The sequence below is a fragment of the Anguilla rostrata genome, chromosome 16, assembly GCF_018555375.3.
Source record: "Anguilla rostrata isolate EN2019 chromosome 16, ASM1855537v3, whole genome shotgun sequence".
Classification (NCBI taxonomy): domain Eukaryota; kingdom Metazoa; phylum Chordata; class Actinopteri; order Anguilliformes; family Anguillidae; genus Anguilla; species Anguilla rostrata.
This window is the reverse complement of record NC_057948.1, coordinates 29,987,162-30,011,313: the sequence shown is the minus strand read 5'-3', so window position 1 is coordinate 30,011,313 and position 24,152 is coordinate 29,987,162. Positions and strand designations below refer to the sequence as shown.

General features: G+C 47.4%; 2 protein-coding genes across 3 annotated transcripts in view; both read left to right on the top strand.

Annotated features, from left to right (window-relative positions):
- ankrd27 (ankyrin repeat domain 27 (VPS9 domain)) overlaps positions 1–7,384 on the top strand; it is a 42,052-nt gene extending 34,668 nt beyond the window's left edge. Inside the window, exons 24-29 of the mRNA XM_064312023.1 lie at positions 667–786; positions 1,248–1,421; positions 3,114–3,213; positions 3,807–3,885; positions 4,514–4,586; positions 5,154–7,384. Coding sequence (XP_064168093.1) covers positions 667–786; positions 1,248–1,421; positions 3,114–3,213; positions 3,807–3,885; positions 4,514–4,586; positions 5,154–5,531 — 924 coding nt within the window. The 3' untranslated portion in view covers positions 5,532–7,384. The remainder of the gene's footprint in view (positions 1–666; positions 787–1,247; positions 1,422–3,113; positions 3,214–3,806; positions 3,886–4,513; positions 4,587–5,153) is intronic.
- Positions 7,385–7,524: 140 nt separating this feature from the next.
- zdhhc7 (zinc finger DHHC-type palmitoyltransferase 7) overlaps positions 7,525–24,152 on the top strand; it is a 30,310-nt gene continuing 13,682 nt past the window's right edge. The window contains exons 1-3 of one of the 2 annotated variants that reach the window (XM_064312032.1): positions 7,525–8,353; positions 14,289–14,375; positions 23,356–23,670. In XM_064312032.1, coding sequence (XP_064168102.1) covers positions 23,362–23,670 — 309 coding nt within the window. In that variant the 5' untranslated portion in view covers positions 7,525–8,353; positions 14,289–14,375; positions 23,356–23,361. Of the gene's footprint in view, positions 8,354–8,410; positions 8,602–14,288; positions 14,376–23,355; positions 23,671–24,152 lie in introns of those variants that run through there. The other variant, XM_064312033.1, reaches the window with a different exon arrangement.

Here is a 24,152-nt window from a genome sequence, read left to right as displayed (position 1 = left end):
CTCACACCTGACCTGCCAGTACAGTCACACACAGGTGAGCTCACACCTGGCCTGCCAGTACAGTCACACGCAGGTGAGCTCACACCTGACCTGCCAGTACAGTCACACACAGGTGAGCTCACACCTGGCCTGCCAGCTCACACCTGGCCTGCCAGTACAGTCACACGCAGGTGAGCTCACACCTGGCCTGCCAGTACTGTCACATGCAGGTGAGCTCACACCTGGCCTGCCAGTACAGTCACACGCAGGTGAGCTCACACCTGGCCACACCGCTGCACCTGGCCTGCCAGAACAGTCACACGCAGGTGAGCTCACACCTGGCCTGCCAGTACAGTCACACACAGGTGAGCTCACACCTGGCCTGCCAGTACAGTCACACACAGGTGAGCTCACACCTGGCTAAGGTGACCATTCACAGCTCATCTCAACTGGCTGTCCTAGGTATTTCACAGTTTGTTCAGTGCAGTCAAAGTATTCAGTGCTGGCTGTTGCCTTCAAACCAATGTGCCTTCTACTTGGACACATCCCCTCAAAATGGTGCAGCATCAGTCTGTAGGAACAGATGAGGGCCTGGAGCAGCACCCTGAATTTCCCTTCTGTGAACAGGAGCTGATGAGGGCTGCGTTGGTGAAAATGAATATGTAACACCAGCTGTGTGTGTGACAGGTGGTGACATCATTACTGGAGTGTAATGCTAAGCTGAATAAGAAGGACCAGTATGGGAACACTCCTCTAATTCACACCTGTCTTAAAGGACACCTAGATACCGCCGCCATTTTGCTCAAGGTAAGTTTATTCACCGTCTTACACCAGTTACTGTGAAATGACCTTCCATTCTGTACTCATGGCTGAATTTGTATTGAGAGTGATAGCTGGCTAGATAACCACGTGAATGCCAGACACATACCTAAGCGCTGACTCATTGTAAATATTCAGTTAGCCTTGAGTCAGCAGTGCGTAGCCATTCAGGGCGCCACCCGGTTCATTCTGATAAGCAGTGCTTTCCAATCCTTTCCTGATTTTTAGGCCTAGTTATGTGCTGTCATTTTGCTTCATGTTAAAATGTCCCCCACTACTCTCAGACACAGCTTAATGCCTTCAGAACGCAGGGGAATGGTCTTTAAAAGGGGTGTGTTACTGTAATATTACCACGCGCCGGCGGGGATGAGTTTTGAAGTGTTCCGTACGGGTGCGTCGCTCCTCGTCCGCTCTGTGACCGGTGTGTCTGCGCTTCCTGTGCGCCCCAGAGCAGCGCCTCGCTCAACATCGCCAACAGCCAGGGCAACACGGCCCTGCACGAGGCGGTGCGCGGGGGCCACCTGGGCCTGGTGGAGCTGCTGCTGCAGGGCGGGGCCTGCGTCCACCTGAGGAACAAGAGGCAGAGGACCCCGCTGGACTGCGCGCTGGAGATCGGAGGCAAGGTACGCCCAGCGCCGCGAGGAGAGAGAGGTTTCTGTGGGCTGTGGCTCGGCTGCAGAAGGAGCTGTGTTTTAAAAAAAAAAAAAATCATTTAAGTTTTAGTGCGTTGTCGTTTTGGCTTAGACAATTTTCATGTACGATGAAGGATATTTTAGATATTTACAGCGGCTTCTGATTACCTGCCAGTTTTACGACGGCTGGTAGAGCAGCATTTGGGGGTTTGTGGTCTCCAGTAACTCATACTGCACATGAAAGATGCTGGATTACAGGCACAGGAAGAAAGCAACCCTGGCTCGTTCTCCGGAGCCTGCTTTTTAAATCTGTCCGGAGCACCGAGCTGCACGTATGGAGAGCCACGGTTCCATTACAGATTGATTGGCACTTATCTCAAATTGTAGGAGCGATCTTTGGTTTCCTGGCCAAATTTTTATCTTGAATCTAATTACGGGGTCAAAGTCCCGCTGTTTAATTGGGTAGTAAATCCCTGACTGTTCACCAGAAATGAGGCATCTTTAGTGTGCTGATGCAGATGGATGAAGGGAAAAAATCCTCTGATCCTTTTGAAGGAGGAGCTTTGAGGTTCTTGAAATAGATTATAATACTTCTAGTCTATATGAATACAGTCAAATGCTGCCTTTAAAAAATAACCATTTTACATTGTTTTTTCATAGAATATGAATTTTAATTCCTTCCAGGAATTCAGAGAAGATGAGAACATTTAACTTGTTAATTAGAAAAGAATCATTTTGATCGCTTCCTTTATTGTTCTGTCGATCGTCTTATTTATACACCACGCTCTGAACAGAAGTTCTGTAACTGCCTTTTAATTGGATTTTTCGGTGTTAATTTCCATGGAGACGATAAGGTACTGCATTTGGACAGCGGTGTGAAATAAGCCAAGCGGTATTCAGCAACTGTTTAAAAAACTGCGAGTTATTTTCTGTGTGGAAAGCCGCCGCTGCACGACGAGGTTGTTCGGGCTGTTAACGATGTTTAAAGCAGCGATCAAAAGCACATCAGAGCCGCGGCAGGTCATTGCTACTCGCTGCACAGCCAGATTACAGCATCGTTAGCGCTTGCGCTCTTGTGCGCACTCCGCTGACATCCGCATCCACGCAGTCCTGCCGCACGCGTCTGCCTGAGGAAGGCGTTTCAGGGGGCGAAACGCCGGTATTTACGCGTGACGTTTTCCTCAAATGACCGTAAGCAGTTTTAATGCGTCGAGGGCTGAGTTACGCTGCAGTAATGTGACGGGCGCTTTGGCTCTGGGGGGGGGCTGTAATGGTGTCCTCCCCCCAGCTGGGCACCCGCTCTGTAATTGAGAGTGGCAGTGAGGGGAGAGGAAAGGCCTGCCCCCCCCTCCCCCCCCCTTTAGCCTTTAAGCTGCTTTAGAGGATTTCTGGAGCGCTTTTTAAAGCAGGCGGCTGGAATTGGCCGGGAATGAGGTCACGCTCCCAGGCGGGGGCCAGAGGGCTGGACACTGCCACAGATTACAGATTACCCTGGGGGGGGGGGGACACGCAAGGAACCCCCCCCCCCCAACATGCCTCTGACAGTGATGCAGTCGCACGCACACACACATGCACATAGACACACATATATATATATATATGCACATCCTCTCTCTCGTTGTGAGCTAAGTGACCAGTGGACCGCAGCATTGAACGCGTTTTTGCCGTGTCTTTGCCTCTCAGAACACAGAGATAGTGAGGAGTCTGCAGATGGCACTGGGCCTTTCTCCTGAGGAGCATCCCATCGCCATGCTGTCTGTGCCCAGAGGAGCTCTGGGGAAGAGTGAGTGTCCACACCTAACCCTAACCCTAACTGCCCATAGCGCAATATGTCCCTCAACACCCCAAAATGTGCAAGCATGAAAAATACCATATTGCTACAGAATTGACTACCTTAGTAGAAAACATGCTGGTTGTGTAAAGAGAAATCCAGAAGAACACTTGTACATAAGTGAACTGCTGTATTTTGGGTTGGGTCAACACAAGAGCATTTAAGGTACAAGTTCAGCTTCATGGAGCTCAGGTTTAGACATTGCTCTGTGAGCTGTGAACACATGAAGCTGTAGTTTAGGCATTGCCCTGTGAGCTTTAAACACATGAAGCTGTAGTTTAGGCATTGCCCTGTGAGCTGTAAACACATGAAGCTGTAGTTTAGGCATTGCCCTGTGAGCTTTAAACACATGAAGCTGTAGTTTAGGCATTGCCCTGTGAGCTGTAAACACATGAAGCTGTAGTTTAGGCATTGCCCTGTGAGCTGTAAACACATGAAGCTGTAGTTTAGGCATTGCCCTGTGAGCTGTAAACACATGGAGCTGTATGCATTGCACCCCTGTGAGCTGCTCCTCCATGTTGTGATGTCTGCGCTCTGCTTCTCAGCCCAGTCGTTTGTGCGGAGGCTAAGAGCCCTGGAGGACCCACACGCCCGGCGGCGGGAGCTGGCCCACACCATCCACCGGTAAGAGCCCCGCCCAGCCAGCCCACACCGTCCACCCGTAAGAGCTCCGCCCACCGACGGGACAGGGGGCGGAGCCTGGCGCCTCAGGAGGTGTCATTCAACATCTCATAGAGCGTCAGGACAGGAAGTGGGTAAAGGTTAGGGTTAACAACGATGCCAGCAGAAACCCTATTCCTTGAAACTTGAAAATTACGTATTTAAAAAACATCACTGATTTAAAAATTGAAAATAGCTTAGGATTCTCACGATTGTCACGATTTCAGTTGTCACCATTGGGAATTATGACCGAGTGTAAATGGTGCGTGACTGTTCAACAGCACCCCCCTGTGGGAACAACTCATTATAGCAAAATTGAACATTAGTACTGCGTTTCCAAGACAAAATGTGTTGAGCAGCTTTTCCAGATTTGACATATAGTACATAAAATAACTGCATGTAACATTCAACTATAAAATATATGCACTGAAACGGATCATGAAAATATAATACTTTCAGCAATACACAACTGACAATGAATCTTTCCTTGTGAACTTGAATATTTGAAGAAACGGCATGTATTATTTTTGGTCACGTGTAACTGCAGTCTCACACGTGAAGATGAGTGTAGTGTGACTGTCTCTCTTTTCAGGGTGCATAAGATGAAGAAGAGCATGCTGAGGGACACGAGCGTGCCGTCCTTCGACTCCGCGCACGTCAGCCCGGTACTGTGTCACTCAGGCGCTTACCGCCATAGCTACGGCAGCGCGAGGGTCTGAGGTAACATCAGGGCCCTCTTCAGAGAGCCTGGCTCTGGGCCTGAGGGTTCTGGGCTCGCACACACTTCTGCAGCACTGCTGTGCAAGATGCAGACATTAATCGCCGAGTGTGTACTCACTGTCCCACAAGCAGGGCTTGGGCTGCTTCTAGGCATAGGCCACAAGAGTGTTCAGCTAGGGTGCCACTCAGGGCCCTGGGTAATTGGTAATTGCCCCCCCCCCAGTGTTGCCTAGGACTGCAGATAGGCTACAGCAGTGTCTGCCCACAAGCACTGCTACTCCTCAGCTTGGTGGTATAATAATACTTTCAGATAAAAAATGACTTATCAAACAACTGTCTTTTAAGCAAATGAAAAATGAACTATGAAGGAAGAAATGTATGGGTGCTGTATAATTTGAAACCACACCCCTTTTTTAAAAGCAGTTCAGGCCTGTTCCCTAGTGAAGTCTGTGGACCGGATGCATGTCTCTGTGCTGAAATGCCCTGTGTTCGTCTCCCCGCTGGTTCCCCAGCCCCCCGCCAGTCGGCCCCAGAGGGGGAAGCTGAGGCGGGGCGAGACACTGGAGAGGAGCGGACCCTTTGCCCCGCCCGCGGACCTGACGGACGGGTGCCGGGCGAAGGAGAGGCCCGCCATTCACGCGAAGACCTTCGACCGCTGCCCCACCGCCGTCGTCACGGAGCACCCCCCGAAACCCCCGAGCGCGGTGCTGGAACACCGCCCCACGGACACGGGGGAGGCGCACCCCTCGGACTCCCCCCACGCCCCCCAGCTCAATGGAGACAGTGAGGAGGACCCTCACCCCGCCTCCGAACAGGGCGGCCAGGGCACCGGCTGCAGTGTGCAGGGCACGCCCAAAGAAATGGAAGACCTGGTGTCAAAAACACTGTGAGCACAGCCCGGGAGTGGGGCTGGGGGGCGAGCCAGGGGGTCACAGAGCAGAAACACTCTCTCTCTCTCTCTCTCCTGGACAGTTTCAGCTGTGGAGACCAGAGTCCAGCCCTCACAGCTGGTCAGAAGGATCTGTAATTTGCTTCTTTTTCCAAGCACTGTCTTTCACTTTATCATGTCAAACCTTTACTGAAAAAGGGACGCAGAACAGAGTATGTTCCTGACCTCTTATAAATATTTCGGTTTTCTATTTCTCCCCACAGAATAAATGTGTGTGTGTGTGTGTGTGCGTGCGCAATGAACTGTGTGTGTGTGTGTGCACGTGTATGCGCATGTGTGTGCGTGTGTGCGTGTGCAATGAACTGTGTGTGTGTGTGTGCGTGCGTGCGTGCGCAATGAACTGTGTGTGTGTGTGTGTGTGTGTGCGTGCGCAGTGAACTGTGTGTGTGTGTATGTGCACGTGTGTGTGTGTGTGTGCATGTGAGGTGAATGAAAACCGCGTAAATAAGTCAGGCACAGCTCGTCATGTTCTAAACCTTCATTTGCTTGACATGGTGAAAATCTGCGAGCCGCACACACATAGTTAATTTAGGTCTTATGAGTTTTAATTTGCAAATATAGTGGTCTATTTTTTTAAAAAAAGGTCTTTCAAATAGTTAAGCATTCCATGAAGACCTCAGGGTTTGATTTGAAATGAGTGCTGTTTATTTCGCTGGCTGCAGCATCGCGTTCCCCGCGTGCCCCGTAAACAACTTGTGCTCCGCCATCGCCAGACAAAGCACGGGAGAAGCTAACAGCGAACGGACATGAAAGAATAACAGGGTAGAAATGTGCAGACTTCTCTATTATTAAGGCTGTGTCTGTGTGAGGTGGAAATGCTAAGTTTCGCTGTGCTGTATGCAATTAAGTTGGCTAGAATGAGATCGGTGTATTCATAAAGCATTTGTGAGAGTTTGAATGCTATTTTCCCGTAAAAGTCGTCACGGATGAGGTTCAACTGTGGACAGAGGAAACTTGATCCAAGATCAATACTCCCGCTCTCCGATGGTTTATGAATACAGGGGCCAGAGCTTTAATGGCTAAAATCTTAACTGTTCAGTCAATTGAAGTTTCATTCTGCATCCACCTGGTTTTGCCAGAGGAAATAATGTATTATAATGAATAGTAAATTAGAAAACTACCACAGAAAATCAGTTTGATCTCTTTGATGTAGTGTTATTAAATAAAGCTAAATAACAGCTACTGGGGGTTGGAGGGAGAATGTGAACAGTGTTATTTTTTAAGGTTGCCTGTGCTCAGCCACTTGCACATTCAGTAAACTAGCATTGTAGGGTTGCCACAAGGGGGCAGCATTGTCTTAATACCTTTCCATACTATGTGCCGCAAATTAAAGAGTAAACGAATGCATGTCTTCCTCCCCAAATCCAGTTCTTCCCTCTTGAGTTTCTGTATCCCTGTCTCCATCACGCCATGCAGCTAAGGCAGGCACTTTACAGTCACGCTTATCTTTCTGTCGCATGAGGGTCGTTGTGGAGCAACATATCCATTCAGCTATTTGAGATAAGATTTATAAATTTAGTGTATGTCTTGAGAGACATTTTACATTGCAGAACCTGGTGCATCCGTTTACCTTTTTTTTTAATACCTGAAGTTTAGCTTTTTGAAAAGGTAATACCGCTAGCATTTTATAGTAAGCTCGTTATTTCGGTGTAACTGAGTCATCCAATCAGATTAGGAAAGTCTTATTTTTATACTGTTTATTTGGACTTTGTTTTGAATTATGTTTAAAAGCAGTGAATGTGCCTTATTTAATTTGTGCCAAAATAACCTATAATAAACCCATGGGTAACTACAGTGGCTAATTCCATTTATTGTGACTTGCAAGAACGTGAATATAATGCAGATACGCTGCCTTCTTTAGTTTAAACGCATTTTATTTAATTACATAATCCCTTCCACCTTCATGTGCACAACAACAACGCTGGTAATGTTATATCACGGATTTTGAAGCATTTGCAACACCTTAATTTACACCTTAAGTTTACAATAAAATATGATGAAGGGTACCTAGCATTTACCACAGGGTGGCGTAATTATGTAACAAATACGAGGAGTAACAAATACAAATAGTTTATTTCATTGTGGTTTGGCTGAACATTATTTAGCGAACTGGCATTTCACAATGCTTGTCCAAAAGTAGCCTATTTACGGTGTTTTGTGGAACGGACGGGCTCCTCCGCAGTTATCGTTGCAAACGTAGGTTTGATCATTCGCGATTTTCGACAAGCGCTCATTTTTATTATATGGCGAAGCCATGCACGAAGTTGTCAAGAGCGCTATATTGTAAACACCGTAGTCACGGTTCTGCAGTTTTTAGAAGACGTCCACGCAAGTTACCTGACCGCCACCGCTGCATTGTCCGCAGCGCTGGTTCTGTTGTTTTCCTGGTCGGTCCATTTATTTAGTGCAGTGGCTACGAAGACCCAATGCCACTTTCACGTCCTTGTTGACGCAAGAAATATGATAATTTCTGTGGCCACGACAATAAATGCTATATGATTGCCCATTGTCCATCCTTGTGTAACCTAGGTGTTGCGATGCGATAACCGAATACTTCCGATTGTTAACGGAAATGATCGAATGTTAGTTCTCCGATGCATTCCGGGCAGAGCCGAAGTAAACCCCGGAAGTATTTTTTCACGTATTGTGTGTCGTGCGAGTCAGGTCTACAATGGGGGGGTTATTACAATGAGGCAAATAAAACCTTATTAATGGTATTGCAAGAAGTGGTAATTAAACGGCGAATAGGACCAGAAATATACGGTAAGAAAAACCTTACACCTTAACCGATAAATGACTAATACCTTAGGTATTTTGTTGCATAGCTTGATTTCCATACGATCCCAACGATAATGCCCAGATAGCTAGCTGGCTACCTTCCTTTTACACATGTCGGTCAACTCTCATGAGCTAGTCAGCTCTAGTGACACTGTTCTGGAGCTCGGAATATTTTCTTAGCCAACAATCTGACCCCCACAGTTGCAGCTGAAACGATACGTTATGAGCCTCTGGTAGGTTAGAAAGCTACGATAGCTAAATTGATTGACACATTATGTGTTAAGTTAAGCTAACCAGCCATTTGGAGACATAGCTAGCTTGCGATTATTACCGCACACCTTTTCACTCAAAGCCTTATGTAAAGAATTAGATGTCATGTAAACGCTAGCTCATTTGGCTGTTTAATAATAACACGTTATATGCCAACGTGCCACTCTGTCGTTTTTATTTAGCATTTGTATACTGCTAGTAGGTCGACGACTCGGAAACATTGTATTCGTTGTAGTCTACTTGTCAGTACTGTACTAGATGGTATGTAAGTCAGTAGATGGTAGCTGACTGGCTAAATAGCTAGTCAGCAGTATGTTGTTTAGCTAGCTAATCTAAATACCTGTGAAGCCCTGTGTGTATCAAATGATATATTTAAAGCATCTTGTAGTTAGTATGGATCCAAAACTATTTTGTTTTTACGGTCGTCGTTAAAAAGCTCCTTAAGTAATTAATCCTGAGTTGAATGCACAGCAAGGTGTCCAGGTTGTGATCGATGCCTTCAGTGAGCTGGCACATAAACGCGCTGTAGCTACGCCTATTTTTAGAAACAAATTTTTGACATTGAAACAACTGCAGATAGCAATAATGTCCGATACCGTACTGTCTGCGCTCTTTGGATATTGTCTGTTCTTCATAAATAAAACCCATCTGCGTTGCAGGTACTGTTCTCAGACAGAAATTAAGCTTCTCAAGCACCCGTTTGGTTTGAGAATAAGAATATCTAATTTTCCTGTTGGCTGCTAAAAGTCTGGTCTAAAGTCTGGTTATTACAGCTAGGCTAGCTAACCTTGAGTCCGGGGCGTGTAATCGTGCTCTTCATTTCCAGTCTTCCGCGTGAAAAAGCCATTCAACCAGCCTTCAACAGAAAGGAAAGAACTGGCTTGGCAACAGAAATGTTTCTAATTATTATTATGAATTATGCAAGTAACGTAATGTGAACAGTGGTAATAATTATTGTAATAATCATGGGTGTTGATATAAAGCTCTTGAGAATCCTGCGTGGTTTTCCACAGGAGGTCGGTCGTTGACCGCCTAGGTGTCAAAAATCATGGGAAGGACGCCTACATTATTCATAGTTGTAATTCTGGGCGAGGATGGATACTTTGAACAGCTGACTTCAGGATTTTGTTTGAAAAACTGGTTTAACAAGATTTAGTTATGAATTATGGGGTTGTCTTCCCAAGAATATTTGTTTAAAGCTCTTAGTAGTTCAGCATACTTTCTCCCACTGCATGTGATTAAATGCACTGGTTTAAAATCCCTAATGGTGTGTCTTCATCCTTGATTGAAGTGTTTTATGGAGATGGTTTGTATTTCTGATACATGGCAATATTATAGGCTAAAAGATGTGTGGATTCGTTCTCGAGTCATTCTTCTTATGTGTGTTTTATTAAATGAAAATAAATAATTTGATCTTCAAAGTTTTTTGCAGGTTTATTTGACAGATACCTTTAGCCTGGACAAGTTACAAAAATCTATTGCAATTTATGTTAACGTGGGCTTGTCAGGAATTGGGGTAGATTGAAAACCAGAGGTAAATCACTGATGTCTGCTTATTTCAAGAGTGAGCAGTCTGATGTAGTGTGGGCCATGGAATTTAGGTTTATGTGACAGTTGGGTGTGCTAAACAAATAAAGGACTATTGATTTTTCCTGTTGGGAAATCTGCATGCATTTACTGCATTTTGAACTCACAGCTTAATGCAGTCTGTACAGGTTGGGCTGGGGAAAGTTCCCCGAATGCTGACACATTGCTCAGAAAGTGGTATTCCACCATCAGGCAAACTCACCATAATTACTCAAATCAAAATGGCTTTTTATATTTGGGGAGGAATTTAATTCTAATTTGTATTTGGGGACTTGGGCTATTTCAAGTGGTCACAACCATTTACCTGTGGGTGTCATATAGGCTTTTAGGATTGCAGTGGTGTGACCTGTTACTTTTCACCTTATCGCAACAGTATCATATCTTTAATTTGGCCACAATGCGGAACGTGAATTTAGAAAACTGCAGCAAGTGTGCCGGATGCCCAGCATGATTTTGCAGAATTGTAGCTGTTGCAGTAGATATATCACACATGTTAGGCATGGCATGCCACTACCACAGTACACAGTTGTGATTACTTTGCAGTTGTTAGCGAGTGTGCTGTTCCGAGCTTGCGCTGAGCTTTTACCTGCAGGACATAAACCGGGGACTTTGACTGGCCAATTATTGTCGCAATGCTATTCCTTTCTGCTTATTGTTTTTTTTTTTGCTGTCCATGGGTAGGTTGGTTTCCAGATAGATCAAATGAATACATGTCTTTTCACTGGAGCTCAATAAGCTGTTGCCAGAATGTGTTTTCCTTGTTGCTTGTTTCTTGTTGCCATGGCATCTTTATTCTTCACTGGACTATGGCAGTTTGTTATTGTGCTTTTGAGGACACCTTGCTGGCTTATTATTTTGTTGGCTCATTATTGTTTTAGGTAGTCAGTTTTCACTTGTTGTTGCCAAGCCTCCTCAGTGGGTTGTGCAGGTGTTTATTCCATGCCAAACTTTCATACAGTCTTTTTGTTGTTATTTCATAATGATTTCCCGTACTGTAGGCTATATTCGGTAAAAGAGCTTTTAAAACTCCAGCACCAGTGGCAGTGAGTGTAGCACAGTGGTTTGCAGAAAGGCATAGGCCATCTACCCTGGTCATAAAAAAAATCCTTTTATCATACATTTATGGCACTGAAGTCTAAGAATGTGTTTTGTAAAGAACAGCATAAAGAAAAACATAAAATGCAGCCTCTAGGTACAGCATGTGACAATGTTTACTACATCAATCTTTCATTCTGTATTTGCTTTGTATAACACCCTGCAGTGTCACATTAGCACACCATGGTTCATGATGTAGCTTTTTCACAAGAAATAAAAACAGACAGGACATTTAGGAGTTGTAGTACTTGAACAATAAATTGTCTTGCTAGCATTGCTGATTTAAAATGTTATTAAATCTGAATATATACAGGTACTCTTAACTAACTATATTTGATCCCTAAAATTTCTAATCATTGTGAGAAATAACACCTTCAGTATATAGCTAGCAGAGTTAATTTGTTGGCACACTCATTTGTTAATGACAAAGCCATAATATATGTTTTGATATGTTTATGACCCAAACATTTTTGTACAGTGAGAGCAGTTGGTTTTACAACACATAGGCCTACTTGTAATCATGCAGCTGATACTTGGGAAACGGTTTACTTCATCCCAGGACAGGAAGCAACATTGATAGCTTTTCAGACCAGCTGCTAGGATCTCTTGATTTCAGTACACATGCAAAAATCCAACATTTTCTGGAAGATTTTAGAAGTGTCTGTTATAAGGGCCACAGTCATGTGCTGTGTTCTTGTATGTTTGAGATGAGTAAACTATTGCAGAATTTTAGTGGATATTTTACACCATTTTGAATAGACAGTGACTCTGTTCATTTGTTTTTGTGTTGTGCTGCACTCTTGATTATGGCTGTGACCAAAACCGGAAGTTACTAAAACAGTATAGCTGTGTACATTTTGATTTAGCTGGTTTTAGAAGGAGATCTTCATCAATGCAATCTATGGTCATTACCAAAACCTTGAAACAGCCAGTGCACGTGACATACTGACAGGTTGCTGAGCAATGATATGCCATCCTAGCTCAACCGTGTCTGGTGTGTCCTATTTAATCTGCTCCATTTAGGGTGGTGCTGTGGAATGGTGGATATGGAGTCACACCATTAACTTACGGGTTAAAATATTACATCTTACACTGTTGTCATAACTTATGCCAAGATATTTAACCTGAATAGTTGCAGTAAATGTCTATCTGTGTCAAGCGTGGTATGTAAAATGTTGGTGGGTCACACCTCACAAGGGCATTTTCCAGGCAAATAAATAAACCACAGAGTCCTTGAGCAGGAGAACTGACTGCTGGGTGTATTAAGGGTGATTTAACTGGTGGGTCATTTACTTGGACATTATTTGAGGATTTGAACCAGCAGCCCTTTGTGTGTCTGTCTTGTGTCCTTTTCAAATCCAGTCATCTGTTCGTTCACTTTACACTTCAACATTTGGTGCATTACAAATATCTCCTGACTGCAATCCATTTGTAGCACATATTCTCTCTTGGTTTTTAAGGTTGTAGAGTACTGTTTTGTAAAGGTCTTTCTCTGTGGTTTGGTTGAAGCTCACATTCCCTCTACTCTCACCACTGAGCACTGCATTAACGGTGATTGACAATATAGTAGGTTGTGGCAGGGCATTCAGTTTCAATTGCCCATTTTACATTACAGTCCCCTTAAACAGGTTCACAGTTGCAGTGAAACTCATTATACCCAGTTTTTAAAGAAAGTGGTGACTGCAAGCATTCACAATGAGTTCTACAACCAAAGGAGAATGCAAAGTATCCTAAGCTCAAAATCAGTTGGCGTTAACTTCAGTGAGGAATAGTACTAATGTGGCCTTTGTGGTGTTGTGGGGAATGTAACCACAACGCTATAAATTGATACACCCAGTGGTGTGGAAATGAAAACAAGCACTGTGATGTTTATTTTTCTTTTAATTTAAGCAAACATTAATTCGTTTTGAGGCCAAATGCAGATGGGTTTTCTGAAAGCTGGTGTATAACCCCTGAAACCATCTTTTCAGAATGCCTAACTACCACTTTGCAATTGCTTTTGAGATTTATGCTAATTTCACTGAATCTCAATGAGGATGAGTGTTTTTGTGTTTTCCTGTTGAAACCGGTCCTGTGTGAACTGGGTGTAAGTAGCTGAGGGATGTGCTAACGCTTCTCTGCTCTTTTTCCACCCCTGCCTGCTCGCTCTGGAATCTGCCTCCGATAGGCCGGCAGTCGGTTCCAAACGCCTCTCACTCCGGAGACTGTATGCTTTATGGTAACTGTAAGTTTGTGTTTATGAGTGGCGCTCGATCTGTTTAGGCGCCAGGCTGTGGATTCTGAGCCACGCGGTCTCAGAATCCAGACCATGCCAGTGCTGAATGGCTGGTATCGCCATAGGGCAATGGGTAATTGACGGTTAGGCTACATCCTGCAGGGTATGGGAGGGGTTCAGTTGGTTAGGGGTTCATGCTTCATTGCCCAATCTGTCAATCTGGCACCCCTGGACACTGCATGTCAAAGCTGCATATGAAAGGTCTTCCTCTGACTCAACTCTGTGGGGCTGTAGCTGTAGTCTGTGGTGTGAAAAGAAGCAGCTGGTGACACCACATGTTTTGGAGGAAAACCTCCAAATGCCTCCAGCTCGGCAGTGGGGTTTCGCCTGTGAACACAGCTGTGGTTGCAGATAGTTGGCCATTCCAAATGAGGATGGGATATGCTCAGCCCTATGATGGGCTGCAAATTGCTTTTAAAAAGAAATTTAATATAATGAGATTTTGTCACGATTTCCACTTGAGGACTGAAAAAACACATCAGATGAGAACAGCATTAGTTTCTAATGTTCAGTGCCGCTGTGCTGCAGGAGGGGGGCGGAGCAAACTCGCAGAGCAGGTGCTTGATTGTAATGCGTGAGGCCGCTGGGTGTGGTGGGCGGGTGGTGGGGTAGCTCAGAGTGTGTGTGAGACTTGCGGGTGCTCAGACTGGGCTGCACGCTGACTGAGAGAGTGTCCCTTGGCTGTGTTCGCAGGCGCCGGGCTCTGGATGCTGTTGTGTCGCCTCCCTGACGCAGGCCCCTGGAGCAGGCAGCATGTCACTGTGAGGCCAGGAATCTGAGGTGAGTGCCACGCGCCGTCACCGGGGTGGGGGGGGGAGCCAGCCAATCAGACGCGCTGGCTTGTGACAAAGCCCACGCAGGGTTCCGGGCAGCTCGCTTCTGGTGCCTTAACCGTCCGTTTGTGATGTCACGGTGTGAGACGGTCCTGTGCCTTTCTCTCGCTTGGTTATCCTTTAATCTGAGGTGAGTGTCGCGCACTGTCGCTAGGGAAAGGGGAGCCGGCCAATCGGACGAGCCGCCTCGTGACTGAACCCACGCAGGGTTCCAGCCAGCTCGCTTAACCGTCTGTTTGTGATGTCATAGTGTGAGACGGTCCTGTGCCTTTCTCTCGCTTGCTTATCCTTTAATCAGTGGCGGAGTCGGTCAGACTCGGTATGGTGTCTGCATGACCTTTTGCGTAATTTGAGGCCTATCGGGGGAACTCTGTGCCCCCCCCCCCCCCCTCGGGAGCCTGCGCTGGAGGGGCCCCCTCATCCTCTCACTCTGCCCAGGGAGGAGGCTGCTGCTCCAGGCATTAATGGGCCTGGCCTGCTCTTCTGAAGGGGAAAAATCAATACCGCTTCACTCTTGCATGCAGTCCTTGGAGAGCCTGTGTTTTTAAACTTCGTTTACTGCATTTCCAGGCACGAATGCATCCACTTGGAAAGCTCGAAATGAACACTGACCTGAAGTCTAAGCTTTGGAATGCGATATTTCGGTTTAAAGCCCGCGTCCTCCGGTCTGATAACCGGTGCGGTTGGAGACTGCGCTCTGCTTCGGCGCTTGTAAGCGATTGGCTTTCGCAGTTTTTTAACATGTCTGCCGTAAATGTCCCCAGACGTTGATGCCGCAGACATCTGCCTGTGCCAGATCGGGAACGATGCCGATGGATTAACAGCAAGCGCAAATGTTTATCTTCGCTGGGAAGCTATCATAAGCTGATCAAGATTATTACTCCGCCTTCTTTAGTTCCTCTCTGTCAGCTCGTGAAGTTAGTATTGGGGGCCAGTTTTAGTTAATGCTAAAATACACTTTTTTTGGGGGGCGGTTGGGCGTTAGCAGTTTGTGTAATTGATTTGCGCTACGCACTGAGATGCAGCCGGACCCTGGCCTCTGGGTTGCCAGACTGCCGCTGTGGGGTTGCCATATAAAAACCCCCCAGGCCTCGGTGTTCAGCCTGTGTCGGAACCGGGCCCCAGGAACCAGTGCCAAAAGCTGGAAAAGCTGGAAACAGCTCTGGCTCATTAGGCTAGCAACCAACACCCTCGATTACTCTCGGGGAGGAGCTGATGTGCTTCTTGCCAGCAAGCTTGGCTGACCCAGTTTGTCAGGCTGGAGGGGAGGGGCCAGGTTTAGGTTTAGCAATAGGGCAGAGAGCGGCTGTCCTTAGTGCCCTCGCAGGCTGCCGCAGCGAAAGGAGAACCTCCTTTCCCCGTCCAGTACAAGGCGAAATATTGGCAATTAATCATACTTCCTGTTGCGCTGTACTGCGGAGAGCTCCACCATTGTGCCAGCACAGTTCAGCGAGCGGGATTCCTCTGTGATGTCACAATCGGGATGCCGCTGTCGTAGCCTTGAGTGGTTCTGCTTTATTACATCCACATGAGAGGAAATAGATGCGATTGCTGCTGAGATTACTTTATGTGGCTCAGCTGAGTACATTTTTCATAGCTACATATCGGCCTGGTTGATCTTCATATGTTTTTTCTATTCCCTCTGTTTCTTTTAATAAAGCAGGAACAGATCAAGCTATTATTTTAGCCATTCTGTGACTGGGATTCAGAGTGCAGTGCCGTGAAAAAGTATGTCTGATTTCCTCAATTATTGCAAATTTGTTGGATGTTTCAGTTCTTTAGACACAATGTAATATTAGACAATGGGAACCTGAGTAAGCACAAAACACATTTTAAAAATGATTATTTCACTAATTTCATGAAAAAAGTTATCAAACACTCATATCACCCATGTGAAAAAGTATAATTGCCCCCTTAAAAGTAATAACTGGTTGCACCAACGTTTACAGCAATAAGTGTAATCAAACACTTCCTATAATTTGATATCAGTCATTCACATTGCTGTGGAGGAATTTTAGCTACCTCTTCTTTGCGATACTGCTTTAATTCAGACAAATTGGTAGGTTTTCGAGCATGTTTTCAAAACAGCTCATTTCCGGTCCTGCCACAGCATCTCTATTAGTTTAAAGTCCAGACTTTGATTTTGTTTCTTTCCAGCCATTCAGGTGTGGACTCGCTTTTGTGTTTTGGATCATTGTCTCGCTGCATAACCCAATTACGCTTCAGCTTCAGCTCACAGACAGATAACCGGACATTCTCCTTAAGAATTTTCTGGAACAGAGATTGAGTGACTAATGGCCAATTCGTTTTTACACACGTGTGTTTGATAACATTTTTTCCATTAAATAAACAAAATAATAATTAAGAAAATGTGTTTTTTGTTCACTCTGTTTCCCTTTTGTCAGATATTGCATTTTGTCTGAAGATCTCAAACCATTCAGTGTGACAGATATGCAGTGATAGAGGGAATCAGGAAAAGGGGAAATGCCTTCTCACGGCCCTCTACATGTGAGCCCTTACGTGGTCTCGGTCTGACGCAGCTGCAGGAAACGTCCCCTTGTTCGCTCTCTCTCCCGAGCTCTTCCACACCGACGGAACTCGCTGCGCATGTGGAATGTGGTTCTGGGGCAGGAGGCGGTCTGACTGCACAGGTGCCTTGCGTGGTGAGCAGCTGATGTCAGTGTGGGGAGGGTGAGGCAGCCGGGGTGAGTCAGACACTGCAGCTGAGGGTGGGGGGGGGGGTGGGCGTGTAGGGGGTGGGGGGGGTGGTCTGGTTATCTGACGCAGTGGAGAATGTTCTCCTTTGCAGACACAGGTGTACGTGGGAGCCGTATTGCTGCTGACGTGCCGTCTTGTCGCTACACGTGTAGATTCCAACACTGTCGCCATTTTAGTGGGCATGAGGGCAGTGCTTGAATACTCCAGCCATTCAAAAGAAAAAAGGAACTGAATACAAGGGGATGGTGTTTGTCTGCTGTTATGGACAGCTGTATTGGCTTTAAGGCTTACAGTACCAAAGCACCACTGCTCATAATTGTATTTGCTTATCTGTGGGGATCTGGGAATGTGGTATACTAGTGTGTAGTCGAGAATGCCAGGGGTTTGCGGGGGTGGCTACTGTCGGAACTGAAGATGTTAAAGACATGGGAGACATTCTCCTTTATTCTGCTACTGGAGTTCAGTGTATTACCGCTTAAGTTATTCTGCCCTTCAGGCAGTGCTGTGAAATGGTATCTCCGTTTTCTAACATGATTCTGCAGTCGCCATGGGTTGTAAGCTTTTCTCAAATAAAATAGCCGTGAATCTCAGCAGTCGGGAGCCACAGAAACGCTGATGCTTCGGGGTGACCCCCCCCTCCCCCCCAACCCCCAAGAGCGCCTTAATATCCTTAAACTACGCTAAAGCCGCCATCTCAACTAACCCAGGGACCCCAGAGCCTTCATTAGCTGTTCATTGGCTGATTGACAGCTCTGTTTACATTGGCATGCTGCTGTTAGTGCAAATGTCCCCTTTGATTCCGACTGAGGAATTGCATCGGGTTTCTGCGGAAGGTTTATGCCACAGGGCGGCTAACATGAAAGTGAAGCACTCACACCACCGGGGGTGTGGGGGGGCGGGGGGGTCATTAAGCAGAGCAGAGTCACATCTGCTCTTATGGTGCCTAATGAGCTTTGGCCTAGTCAGGATGCTAACATATACAACAGGTCAGAGTAGGGCTGGCTAACGGTAATTATCCAATGCAATAGCATTCTTCAACACCATATGGCGTATTACCTTTCTTTTATTCTTTTTCTTTTTAATTATACCTGAAGCGGTTAGTAAACAACCAAACTGAAGAGGTTGCATGAAACGCGTCTCAATAAATAAAAAAAGAATGCAACTGCTGCTATCGATTAGGGGTTCATAAGACAGCCAATCAGCAGCAAGGCCGTATAGCTTCCATGTGACCATGTCATGCGTTTTTGTCAATCACATGGAGCTGTGAGGCCCTGCTGCTGATTGGGTGTCTTATGGTCACCCAGCAGACAACAGTGGTGACGTTTTTTTTCCCCGGAAGCATTTCACCTCTGAAGCGTGGTTGTTTACTACGACATCAGGCACATTTAAAGAGAAGAAGAAGAAAAGAAAGGTAATGCACCGCATGGTGGCGACGACCGTCACTGCGTTCGATAGCTATTGTCACGGCGTATCGCCCCAGCCCTCGCTCAGGGGTGGAATGGAGCAGAATGGTGTATTTAATGGTGTAATTTCTTCTTTCAGTTTATTCATATTAAACGGTTGCGTTGTGAGGCGTGCCGCGGGTTTGCAGGCTCCGGGCGCGGTTCACGTGCGCGCGGGCGGGCTGGCGGGTGGGCGGGCGGAGGCGGTTATCGATCGTCGGCGCGCGGCGCCGGGTCGGGTGACAGGGCGGCACGGGAACGCTGCCCGCCGCGCGCCCAGGCGTGTAAATGAGAGCGAAGCGGCCCGCGGACGCAGTTAAAATGCGACGGACGCGCTGCGCTCGCCCAGGCGCGGGTGCTGCGATGCTGCAGCGTCAAAGCGCTCAGGGTCAAAGGTTATTTATTGCTTATTTGAGGAGGATGTCGCCCCTGCTCGGGGTGCGCACTCCTCTCTTCCTCACACATTCGTTGTGTCCTTTCTTCAGGAAGGCGGTCGTCAGCTCATCCATTATTTATCCTCCACACACAAACTGAAAGGTTGTGACGCAGGGAGACTCGAGTCCTTCCTCCGCAGTCTGCCCGGTCCTGGGGCAGTTGCTCCCGAGGGGGTGGCTGGGCAGGGCAGTCTGTTCACTGCCCTGTCTGCCCACCAGCTGGAGGGAGTTTGCAGTCACTGCGACCGGCAGAAAAGAGATTCAAATGTCATTTTCTCTCTCTAGAGCAGACCTTACTTAAACAGCCTCTTCCTCAACTGTCCTGCCGTAAGGCATGATTTTAGTCTGTGTGCGTGTGTGTCGGTGTGTGTGTGTGCTTGTCTGTGTGAGTGTGTGTGTGCGTGTGTGTCGGTGTGTGTGTGTGTGCTTGTCTGTGTGAGTGTGTGTGTGCGTGTGTGTGTGTGCTGTCGGTGTGCGTGTGTGTCGGTGTGTGTGTGTGTTCTTGTGTGTGTGTGTGTGTGTGTGTGTGTGTGCTTGTCTGTGTGAGTGTGTGTGTGTGTGTGTGTGCGTGCGTTGTGTCGGTGTGTGTGTGTGCTTGTCTGTGTGCGTGTGTGTCGGTGTGTGTGTGTGTCGGTGTGTCGGTGTGTGTGCTTGTCTGTGTGAGTGTGTGTGTGTGTGTGTGTGTGTGTGTGTGTGTGTGTGTGTGTGTGTGCGTGCGTGTGTGTCGTGTTTGTGTGTGCTTGTCTGTGTGTGTGTGTGTGTGTGCTTGTCTGTGTGAGTGTGTGTGTGCTTGTCTGTGTGAGTGTGTGTGTGCGTGTGTGTGTGCTTGTCTGTGTGTGTGCGTGTGTGTCGGTGTGAGTTTGTGAGTGTGTGCGTGTGTAGACTGCAGACTGAGGCCTTTTATCTCTGATCTCCTGTGCCACAGAAAAGATAATTGGGAGGATGAGGAAGTCCCTGCCTTATCTCTGTTTATGGCCGTGGTTTATAGAAAGGGCACTTCAGAAGAAAACTGCCTGAGTCCATCTTTTATGTCATTACATGCACCTCATCAAAAGGAAAACTGTTTAAATTTGGGACTTTAAATTTAATTCACAGATGGATAATGGCATTTAAAAAATCTTAACATTGAAATTTCTGCCATGGGGAAACCTGAACGAGGTGCAGCTCATGTTCCTGTAGGTTTCCCTTCACCAGTTATCGTTCCACACAGGCTGGTTCAGTGTGATGATATCTAGTTTCAGTGGGGGGGTTGTGGGGGGGTTATAGACTATACCTTGTAGATGTGCATAGTACCCTTAATGGAGACTGTATGATGCAGTCCCAGGGGCAGCGTACTCAGCCCATATTGAAATCCCCCCCCCCACCCCCGCCTCCCCCTCCCCGTGGCCAGGAATCTGACTCCCCCCCCACCCCCCACCCCCCCCCCCCCCCGACACTTTGTGCCCTGTCATCCCATCTGTATCCCTCTCTTCCTTCTCCTCGTTATGTGAGTCACTGTGTATAAGAGCTTCTGCTGTACGCCTACTGTAAATGTAATCATTATTCGTCTTTACGCGATATGGCTCTATGCAGCCACTGCAGGTGCTGACTTAATAAAATAATAGTTGCCTAAACACATAAGGAACAGTGACCGTACCTTTAGTTTCTGGGCCAAGCCATGCCTCTTATCCTATCCCAAGGTCGACAGGCTGCCAGGTTTCATGGCTGATAACATGATGGATAAATTTAACGTTGACTTTGTCCCTGGTCAATCAGGGTGGCCCTGTTAATAAAGATTGGAGCCGACCGTTTTGTACAGGTGCAGGTAGCCGCACTTGTGTCAGTGTGAGGAACGTCAGCGGTGGGGCGTGGCACCTTTCAGACCGATTTGCTCCAGGTGAGGGGGGGTCAGCGGCCATTTTCTTTTCCAGCTCAAAGGGCAGAGGGGTGTGGCTCATTTGCAGACTTGTTTGCATTGAGCTCAATGCATTGCATTGAGTGTTTCTGACACGGGGCGTGTGGGTGGATTTTTACTGTTGGTACCGGTCATTGTGCTCATGTTGTTTGGCTTGAAGATTGCTTTTGTTTACTCGTTGGTTCTTTTGATAATACACCACCCACACACTGTTCAGGTAATAAAATCTCACTCTCATCTCTCACCTGAAAGTTTTTTCCTTCACTTAGTAAATGTGTTTGTGTGCGTGCGTCCGCCTGTTTGTGTGTACTTGTGTGTGTGCGTGTGTGTGTGCATGTGTGCGTGCGTGCGTGCGTGTGTTTGCGTGTGTGTGTGCGTGCATGCGTGCGTGCGTTTGCGCGTGTGTGTGCGTGCGTGTGTTTGCGCGTGTACGTGTGTGTGCGTGTGCGTGTGTGCATGTGCATGTGTGTGTGTGTGTGTGTGCGTGCGTGTGTGTGTGTGTGTGTGTGTGTAAGCGGGAGACTTACAATCCGTTCCATTCACATGGAGCCTGGGGACCTGAAAGGCGTGTTAGCTAGCCTAGCCTAGCCTGGCTCCTGCAGCGTTAGCACCAGCAGAAGGCTCCTCTTTATCCTCTTTATGTGTCCACCATACACAAATGGGCTTGATGCAGCCTCGTCTAACGCAGAGTGAACGACCAGCAATATTCAGGCAGGTGATCAACGTCAGATTTTATTAGACGCTGAAGATACAGGGCATGTGAAAGCAGGTTGGTGACATTTTTGTAGTTTTCTCATATTGTTTCTCATTTGGGGTTTTCATCGCATCCCAGTCAGATCTGCTCTGCTGCTGTAGCGCTGCAGCTCCCAGCACACTCCCTACACGAGCCTGCACCAGCCTGCACTCCCCCACAGCCTGTTTCTATAAGCAAATGTGTGCAGTTGCCCCTGAAATTATATGCATTTGTTTGCATGATGGAGTGAGAACACACACGCTTTTGTTGAGTCTTGGAGAGAGCGAGAGAGAGAGAGAGAGAATGAGTGTGAAGGAGAGGGAACGAGTGAGAGAGAGAGAGAGAGAGAGAGAGAGAGGGAATGAGTGAGAGAGAGAGAGAGGGAACGAGTGAGAGAGAGAGAAAGAGAGAGAGATGGAATGAGTGGGAGAGAGAGAGAGAGGGGGAATGAGTTGGAGGAGAGCGAGTGAGAGGAGAAGAGCAGGGGTCGGAAAGTATGTGTGAGTGAGGCCGTGCTGACTGTGGTCCTACCGCGAAACACACACGTGGGCAGCGTTGTTTGTTTTCCCAGCTGAGTATGAATTTTCAGGTTGTAGAAGGCGTCTGGAAATACAGTGTCAGTAATACAAACACTCTTCAGATGTTAGTAAAACAGGCGGGCCATTCAGGTTGCTGCTGATCTGCCCTCAGGTTAGACTGGGCTGTCCGTGTACATCATCCCTTTTTCAGGTTGTGTAGGTATATTGGGCTGTTCGTGTACATCATCCCTTTTTCAGGTTGTGTAGGTATTTTCTCTGTGTCCGCTTCTGCTCTGCTTGTCTCCACATATCAGCTTTCTCATTTGTATTCTGTTACTCCAGAAATCATCTGCGCTGTCAGACGTGTCTTCAGATTACACGAGGCTGTGGAAGGAACAGTGCAGATATTAATGAGCCATTACCCATTCCATTAAAGAAAATCTAATTAGTGCCTTGTTTACCGCAGTTGTGCTGGTGTTTTCATAAATGCACACTTAAGCAAACTAATGCCTTTGCGCTCACTAGCCCGTGAAAAGAGCTGCGTTTTAAGCATTGACTGGCAGATGTCCGCATCATAAGGGCAGCAGGGTGAGTTCAGAGAGGCGACGGTTTGTACTTTGGCCGAGTGTCTGATTGTAACCGGTGTTCATTGCCGCTCTCCCGAGATCCTCTCCCTGAAGGTTTCTCTCCATTGATTGGTGAGGAGGGACTGAGTCTCAGGTGGATTCCTCCTTCCTTCCCCTGTCCCTACTCTCGTTCTTCTCAGCCTATTGTGCTCCGCGGTGGGGACTTTAATAGTTCAGTAGTGTAATAGTAGTTTAATAGTGCACAGACTGTTATGTCAGTGTCCTGGAAAGCAGTAGAGCCGTGCCAAGCTGTGCCAAAGCACTCTCTCGACTGTGCCAGGCCCGTCCTGGAGGTCTTCCCCCCCCCTGCCTGAAGATCCCTGGAGAGCTGGGGTTCATGGGCTCCAGTGTTACCTCACTGTCACTCTTTCATAGTCTGTGACGACTTCATATGTCCTGTCCGCTGTGCTGATTTGTGAAGAGCTGTGATATTAAAAAGGAGGTGAATGAAGTTCTCACTCTCACTCTCTCTCTGCTCTCACTCTCTCCCTGCTCTCTCTCTCTCTCTTTCTCCCTCTCTCTCCCCCCGCTCTCTCTCTCTCTCTCTCCCCCCCTCCCTTAGGGAAGAATGCAGTCTTCAGGCCACCGGCTGCGCGATGTTGAGCAGCACCACCCCCTGCTGGGTGGGGAGGAGGAGTCTGAGGCGGGGGCGGGCCCCGGGGGGGAGGGCGAGCGGGTGTGGTTCATCCAGGACGGCTGCGGCATGGTGTGCGCCTTCATGACCTGGTTCCTGGTGCTGTACGCCGACTTCGTGGTCACCTTCGTCATGCTGCTGCCGTCCAAGAACTTCTGGTACGCGCTGGCCAACGGGGTGGCCTTCAACTGCCTGGCCGTGCTGGCTCTGACGTCACACCTGCGCACCATGCTGACCGACCCGGTGAGTGACAGCTCGGGCGGGGCCGGGAGTGGGGGGGGGGTGGTCGGGGCCAGAGACGGGTTTGGGGGCGGGGGTTGGGAGTGTGTTGTGGGGGCAGGCTCAGGTAAAAATGAGAGAGGGATGAGGGGTGATTTAGTGCCATTATCTGTGGCGGGTCACATTTGCATATCGGCTGTCCCAGATTAGCTGTGTCCTTTAGCATGAACATGTTGTCCTTTGGTGAGTGTATTTCTAGTGGTGGGCCAGGAGTCTGCTTGGCTGAGAATGGGACTAACATGGTGGTCAGTGGTGGGTCAGTGCTTCATATCTATCCTGTGTGGTGGTGATTTGTGTTCATGAACTCATGATATCCATCAGATTGAAGTAAATCCTAGTTCCTACACAGTGTTTGTGCTGTGATGATTCTGTCAGAGCCCACAAGGTGCCTGTACTCAAGTGTACTGTTACCCTCCTTGGTATTCAAGGTGCTCACTCAACCCATT